Source organism: Impatiens glandulifera, chromosome 1, assembly GCF_907164915.1.
Source record: "Impatiens glandulifera chromosome 1, dImpGla2.1, whole genome shotgun sequence".
Taxonomy (NCBI): Eukaryota; Viridiplantae; Streptophyta; class Magnoliopsida; order Ericales; family Balsaminaceae; genus Impatiens; species Impatiens glandulifera.
The window spans coordinates 113277902-113286633 of record NC_061862.1 but is presented as its reverse complement, the minus strand read 5'-3'; the positions used below and the strand labels follow the sequence as shown (position 1 = coordinate 113286633).

At 25.4% G+C, this 8732-nt stretch overlaps 1 protein-coding gene across 1 annotated transcript; it reads right to left on the bottom strand.

The window, feature by feature from the left end:
• Nucleotides 1-4852: 4852 nt before the first annotated feature.
• Nucleotides 4853-8348, bottom strand: LOC124921330 (transcription factor bHLH94-like). The gene is made up of 3 exons (XM_047462012.1): nt 7818-8348; nt 6082-6432; nt 4853-5106 (listed from the first exon to the last, which is right to left on the bottom strand). The coding sequence occupies exons 1-3, from the start codon at nt 8313-8315 to the stop codon at nt 5017-5019; spliced, it is 939 nt and encodes a 312-aa protein (XP_047317968.1). The 5' UTR covers nt 8316-8348; the 3' UTR covers nt 4853-5016.
• Between the last annotated feature and the right edge of the window lie 384 nt (nt 8349-8732).

Genomic DNA, 8732 nt, shown 5'->3' with positions numbered 1-8732 from the left:
ATCTTTCTTTTTCTTAAATCTGTTCGCTTTATTTTTTTAGCTTGTAATTGTTCTTCTTTATGTGTTCACTTTTACCACAATGGTAACATTCAATTGACTTGTATTTTAACTTAAACTTGTTTCGACTCTTATGCCTTGACTTATCTTTCTCACCTCTACTATCATGTCTTCCCCGGTTTTCAACAACAAACGCATTTGACTGTGATGAAGAACCTTGAGATATTTGTATCAATTCTTCATGCACGACACCATTTTTGGTCATTTCCAATATTATTGCACCATTAGAAACAGAGTTACAAAGATAAACTTTAAAAGTCTTCCATGAATCATGTAGAGTAGTAAATAACCAAAGTCATTGAACATAGTCTTCGAAGTTTATTCCCATTCCAGACATTTGATCAAGAACACCCTGAAACTTATTCAAGTGATCAGCCATAGAAACATTGTCACTATATCTCAAATGAATAATCGTTTGGAGCAAAAACAATTTGCTATTTCCTATCTTTGAAGCATACAAGTTCTCAAGTTTATTCCACAAAGTATGTGCATTTGTCTCATACTATATGTGGTTGTGACCATTCTCCTCAACAAATTGAAGAATAAAACCATATACCTATTCATGTTCAAAATCCTAGTTTTTATCAGATTTGGAGATGGGTTTTTCACTACCAAAAATAGGTAAATGCAAAAACTTCACAAATCTAATATCTTTCATTTTACCCTTTCAGATATGATAGTTTGAACCATTCAACAAAATCATTATGTTTATGTTAAATCTCCATAAACCAATCAACACACTTGTGATAATAAACTATTCCCCATTAGATTGGGTCTTTAGGAGCGAGAAACAACAAACATGAATGACACAATAACACCAAGAATTTAACGTGGTAAACCTTCTTAAATCAAGGAGTAAAAACTATATGAATTTTGTCCAAAAGAAGCTTCACTATAATCAAATATTAAACATGAAATAAATAAATATAAGAGTTAAAGAAATAAGAGATTTTCATTGTCTCTACAAGTGTATAATAGATATCTCTCAGATGTGTTTTAATAAAATCACTTCCAACACAAATGGACTTCTAGGCTTCTGGATTTCTAGGCTTCTTATCATTCTTTTGTTATATCATAAAACTATCATGATCTCTAAAAGAAGAGATATACTAGTGCGATTACCATTATTCTCTATTTTATAAATCTCTTTATATATTTTTTTTTAATGCATATTAGTTATTCATAAGCTTATACAGCCTATTTAATTTTATTTTTTTAATGGATTAGGTATTTGGTTTAGACAAAAAATCGTATATAAATATATTAATGTACGTCTAATTTAGTTATATTTTAATATTGCACACATGCTATATCAAATAAAACTTGAATTTTGTGTTATGGCATACGAGGCTCGATTCATCAAAATTTGAATGGTTTCTTTTTCAAATTGACAAAACATGTATCTTCTTATTGTTCAGTCTTCTTTGGACACTATACATAAGTCATCATGTTAAATAGACTTAAGACATGATAATGGAAACCAAGAGAATTCTAATGGCTTGATGTCAACATTTATCGAAGTCTAATTAGAGATAGGATTACTCATTCTGGATTAGATACAAAGTTAGAATATACACAAACAAACGAATTTTGAACTCATAATACAAATGTGTAACGTACCTTCACAAATAAATGATAAACTACATTCGAGTAGAGACTATCCCACGAGATAGACGCATAAAACATAACTGTTACGACCCTTTCTTCATGCGTAATCAAGCACCGGACTCTTATATTATATTATTTTTGTTTTTCTAATTATTTTAACACATTTGTAAATGAAATGATATTTATAGATGTTTTGGACGTATTATTTTTATATAGATTTTTTATTTTTGAGATTTACGCATTCTAGTTTTTTAAGAAAAAGATTTGAAAATTTTTGCATATATATGTAGATTTTGTATTCTAATTTTTGTAGAACTTCAAAACGACACAACTTTTTTTTTTTTTATCAATTTGCATATATTTTTGTTTTAAAATGAATATATTTTCGAGATATATGAATCTCAAACTATCAATGCGGTTTGAATGTTTTAAAAAATTATATAATGAGTGGGATAGTTAAAAAATCGAAAAATAGATAATTGCTCTATTTTTTTATAAATGTTATGAATTAATTAAGAAAATGAAAATAATATGTTAAAGGACAAATTCATTGGAGAAAATTTTCAAATGACTAAAATTTTAATAATTAAATTTGACACGATTAAAAATTCAAACATTAATTAGTAAAAATGACCATGTTCATGTCTCAAATATATATATATATATTCTTTATATTAATTTTTTTTTCAAATGATTTATTGCATTTTGTTTAATATGATTTACAATTTTATTATTGTAATTGTTAACTTATACAAATAAACAAATTTAATCTTGGAAAAAAATAAATTTAGACTAAACAATTTTTTTATTTTTTTATTTTTTTTAATGCTTAATAATTATCTTCACAATTATAATTACATTTGAAAAAAATATCTAAATAAAATGAGAAAGTTTGTATAAAAAAATGTAGATAAAAAGAATTAGTCTTTTTTGAAGATTGATATTTTTAATAACCATCATAATAATTATGATAATATTTAAAATTGATCTAAATAAAATGTAAAAAAAATATTTGCTTTATAAAATATGTGATTTTTATAAATATATGAAAACTTTGTCAAAATATTATATCGTGGAAAAATAAAATATTAATTTTTTTTCATTTTTTTTAAAATATGTGACGTCACGTTATTAAAAAAAATACAAGTAGAGAGATTTAGGCCTTGTTTGAGTAAGTGGATTTTTGAATTTTGTCTGGGTTTTATCCAAAAACCCTTGTTCGATAAAAAAGTAAGAAAAAATTGGTTTTTAAAATTTAAAGACTAATTTGCCTTTTGACTTTAGAAGATATGGTGTAGGTGAAAGAATGATGGTTTAGAGAGAAGATAAAATTAGAGGGTAATTTTGGTATTTAAATGATAAAATTATTTGATTTGATGGTTGATAAGATGTTTGGGTTTTGGGATAAAAACTGGGTTTTATCCCGAAAACCCCTTCATCAAACGAGGCCTTAGAGCTTGTTCGGTTTTGGGTTATTTTAAAAATGTAGAGGGAGAAAAAAATAATGATTGATGATGAGTTTGAGTAAGTGATGATTATTTTTGGTAAAAAGACTCCAAGAGTATTAATATATAAATAAAATAAAAAATAATAATTTAAAATAAAGGGTATTTTAGTATTTTGGTTAATGATTTGAGTGAGGTAAAAAAGAGTAAGTGATATTTGATTTTGTATAAATTTTTTTAAAAACTCATATCGAACAAGGCCTTAAGAAAATTTTATTATTATATTATTATTTTTTTTAGACAAACAAATTAAAGTACTGTCATTACTCATTTCGCTATTATTATATTATAAATAACGCTTTTTCAAATTCAGCTTTCTCACAGTTTTTTTTCTTACGTATCATCGTAGCTGTGATGCCTGTTTAAGCTTTCAGGGCTATTTTTCTCCTACACGGAAAATGATGCAGCTATATATATGGCTAGTTTGATTAACTTTTTTGGTAGTTTATTTATTTAACTTATATTTAAGTTATGTATTTGCTAAATATTAATTTATTGTATTAGATATGTGTAATCCTTTCAATTTATCTTTCTTATTGTGTTAGATTATCAACTTATTTGCTACACACTCAGATATGTTTGATTTTATTTATTTATGATAATTTATTCATTAACTGACATTAGTGTATCCAGGGACTATCCAATATTCAGATTTGGATGGATTTGAAAAAAAATTGGGATAAATTTACAAAAATAAAGAGAATTATTTTGATAAAACGAATTAATAAAAATAAGTTTAACAAAATAAAAAATGTTTTTTTGAGTGGACTTTAGTCACCCTAGTCCCTACATAGATCCGCCCCTAAGCGTATCAATTTTTACGTAATCCCAACTTATATAAACGATATCAAACTAGCCATTAATTATAAACATGTCTTGTTTTTCATGGAAATTTATAAACAAATAAATCCACATATTTAGAATAATACTATATAAGTGGGGTTTTGACCTTGTGTTAGATTTGTTTGTTACATCAAAAGTTAGTATGATTCAGGTTAAACTTATTCCTTAATCATTTGGTGCATGAGTTTTATATAATATACAACTTATTTGCATCTGAATGTATTTAATACTTTTATAATTTAATGGTTACAATTATTTCACTTTTATATTTCAATATTTGTATATATTATTAAGAAATAGTATTGGATATTTATTTTAATCAAATAAAAAATATATTATTTTTACAATACATGTTTCATCATGTAATTCTTTTAATAAAAAATGATTACATTTTGAAAGTTTATTTTGTAGTGGTAAGTCATGTATATAAGGTTTTCTTATTCAAATTAGATTATTACATTTATTCCATTGTGTTACTTATTTTATATATTTTTTAATTCAAATTTTTTTTTCTGCTTGTTTTATTGTATTGGTATCCAATCTTTTTTTTTTATAATAATATGTGACAATGGTTGGGTTAATTTCTTCCTTTGTTAGGTGTATGAAGTCTTTATGGTACCTAAAATTAGTATATATATATATATATATTTAAAAAATCAAGCAATAACTTATACAAAAAGTTCAATTTTCACATATTGTTATTTTAGCAATGTATCTCTACAATTTTTTATTTAATACTGAAATCTTGTATAATGTAGATCAGATAATCAAATAAAAATGACCATTCTAATAACTAATAAAATACTATATATTATATGAAACTAGTGCTTTGCCGACAATAGGAAAGGAGGACATTACTTTTGATTTCTCCCATAAAGCAACAATTTATATATAATTAAATTACTAGAAAATAGAAAATAAAAACTAGAAGTGGGGGAGAATAATGAACAATTTTTTTATTTTTTTTTATTTTTGTTAATCAATGAAGAACTTCGGCTTCAAATCATGGTCCCTGTTCTTCAATCCTACTCAGGATCTCATTTACAGCACTTGCTATTTCATCCCCTGAATTTACCTGGCAATCATCTTCTATCTGCAAAAATTAAAAATATTATTAATTGAAATTAAAAATTTTAAAAATAATTTGATATTAAAATTTAAATGACCCGTCTCTAACTTTCATTTAAAATAAAGTAATAAGAAAAAACCTTTTTTTTTTCTGTCCTCTAGCTCACATCAACATCTCCAAAACAGTAAAAGTTCAATTCTTACTCTTATTTTATTAGGAAACCAGTAAAAGTTCAATTATTTAAGCAACTCATGGAGTTTGGAATTTATTTATTTTTTTAATAAAAACTTACATATTTTATTTATTTATGTATTATAATTTTATCAAATAACCCCTAAACCAATATAGTATGCGTGTGAAATAGACTATTTCCTTTTTTTATTTTATATTTTTTTTTAGTTAATCAAGATGCAACCTTTTAAATAATAAAAAGACTAGATATTTTCCTATTTAAATGTACATAAATAAATAAAAGTTATATTGGTCTTCTCCAAAAGTTATGTTATTTGATTTAAAAATAAACTTGTCTTGTCATAAAAAAATAGTGTGTTTATTTTAATTAAAAATAACTTAAAATTATAAATATAAAAAAAATTTGAGGGCATAACTAGGGTAGTATATATATATATATTATTTTATTTTTTTTCAAATGTGACTTAGAAACATTATCATAGATAAAGAGTATAAAAAGTGAGATAATTTTTGTTATGACTCTTACAAATCACATTATTTAATTTCATTATTAAAATATTTCATATTACCAAAACATTATTTTATCATTATATTAATATATTTTTTAATTTTTTACAAAAAATAATTATTTACTCAAAATCAACCCTGTTCAACATTTTTTAAATAACCCAAACTGCATAATCTCTTAATATTTTATATAAAAAATGTAGTTAAATATTTTTTAAATAAAATAATAGATAAAAGTTATAAATAAATAAAAATTTAAAAAAACAAGATAAATTTAGAGAGATGTAGAGGGAGAGAGACCTTGAGGCTGAGAGAATAGAGGACAATCTGATCAACAGTGGTAACATTAAGGTGAAGAACAGTGAGTCGGAGTCTCTGTAAACCATCAACCATTTTAAGTAACTGCTTGGGCCGTTTCCTGGACCGGATTTTCAAGTTTGCATGATTTTCCACCACCGTTACTTCCACGTCGGCTACCGCTGCGGCACTACTACTGTCCATTTCCGGCGATGAATTATTATTATAACTTCCGGTCTGATCGGAAAGCTGCCGGAAAAGTTGGTGGTTGTGGGATGCGTTAAGTAATTGAAGTCTCTGTTCTAACTCCTTTACGTAATTGATTGCAGATCCAATTATAGATGCCTGATCACTCTGCCCACCACATTATAAAGTAGAGTGTGAAAAAGGGGGCTTTTATTTTATCATATGGCGCCCATAGATTATACATTACTGCGGTTTTCTTAAGTGGGAATTTCCATATCTAACCACCATCCTTTTTTTAATTCTGCTGTTTTTTTTTATAATAATCTTTATTTCTTCAAATTATTAAAATATTAAATGAATATTGAATACAAGTGCAGGTGACATAATCAAAATGTGTGTGGTTTTATATCCATTTTTTCAAAATACACTACTTAATTGCACATGACACAAAAAACAACCTTTCTAAACAGGATTCATGATAGTGGGTTTGTCATTATGTCGTGAGGTCCGCGGTTTGATGTTGGTATTTGATGGTTTTATTTTGGGGTTTTATAAAAAATAAAATAAAAATGTTTATTATAAAAAATAAAATAAAATGTTTATTAATAATAATTGGGTTTTTAATGGGTTGAATTATTATAATGTTTTATTTATTTATAATTTTATGAAAATAAAATAAGTATATTTTAATATTTTAATTAATAAAATTAATAATTATTATAATATTAATTATATTAAAGAGATAAAATTAAAAGTAAATAGACAAATCCAAAAACAATTTAAAAAACCCACGTCTAGCTCATATAGCTTCATGTTGGATTATTTTATCAGTTTATTTATTTATTTTTTAAAATATTATTGATGAAAAATGAAAATATAAGATATATTAGATTTTAATTAGATGAATTAATGTTTTTATATCTAAAATTTATTATAAAATAAAGATATTTTAATATTTGATTGAATAAAAAAAAGATAAAACTAAAAAAGTTTTTTTTTTAAAGAAACTTACAGGCTCTTAGGCTTGTTTGAGGAAACAATTTTTTGTTTTTTTTTGGTATCATAAATACTTAAAAAAAATTAGATTGTTGAGTTAAAATACCAAAATATTCTATTATATATTTTTTTCATTTTTAGAGTTAATAAAAAATAATTTTAATATTTAAATATATAAATTGAGTAATTAAATACTTGAAATAATAGTGGAGTTTTAAAATAAATTCATAAAAAAAATCAGAAAAATCGGCACATCCGGACCCTAAAACATGTTTCATCTTTTGGTTTTAGATTATGTAAAAAAAAAATTTACTTAAAATTCAACCTCATTTCATCTATATCAGAAAAAAACAAGAGAAAATAATGTAAATGGAATGCTTTTTATAATTTAAACAAAATAACTCATTTTTGAAAAAAAATATTATCACACAAGATTTTATAAAATAATTTTTAAAAAAAACCAAGATAAGAAAAGAAAATTCTGCTAGAAAAAGAAAATAAAGTGTGTGTGTGAGAGAGAAAGAAAGATAGAGTATAATGTAGCTGAGCAGTAGTACCCTGGAAACATAGGAGGCCGGCATAAGCTGTCGGAGAGAAGAAAGATATTCGTTCATTTGTTTTCTCCGATTACGCTCAACTGTAATGTGTGTCATTCTCTGTTTTTCAATTTCTTCCTGATTCCTTCTGTTGTTCCTCAGGCGGCGGCGCTTTGACCTCGCCGGTGCAATATCGGCGCCTACGGTAGCCCCAGAACTTGGGTCAGGCTTAAAATCTTCGGTGAAATCGGTGGTGGCAGAAAATTGAGTGGGTATCAATGGAGGATCTGGGTACTGATCCCAATAACTAGGATCTATTTGGTTATTCAGCAAATCAAAATCAAACCAGTTGGCTTCCAACATGTTGAACACTTCCCTTTGATTGTATCCAAACGGATCTTGATAAACAACCCCTTCCTCCAATGCCATTTTTACACACACAACTTCTCTCTCTCTCCTCACAGGATGGCCAATTGACATATGGAATTGATATAAGGGAGAGGAGAGAAAATCTTGCATGTGAATTTTTGCTGATAGGATTGAAGATGGACATAATGATGGAAAAATTCCAAACTTATTTGATATATAAATAATAAATCAACCTCTGCCATGTTCATGTTCACACGTGTCCAAAAATTTATATCATTTTCTATTTTTATGCTCAAATTAATATATCACAAATTTATACAATTTAACAATATTGTTGATTGCAAATTTAACTATACAAAAATTCATGTTAAGTTAATTCAAATGTTTATAGAATATATAAACCAGTTTTATTGTGAAATTTAGGTTAATTGGTATTTGAATACTAGAACTAATGGAGTTTGGAATTTACCATATTTTTGTTATGGTTTTATAGATTATATGTATTGAGCTAAATCTCATAAACATTGATAGCCTTTGAGAATATTGAAGAGGTATTTGTGTTATGTG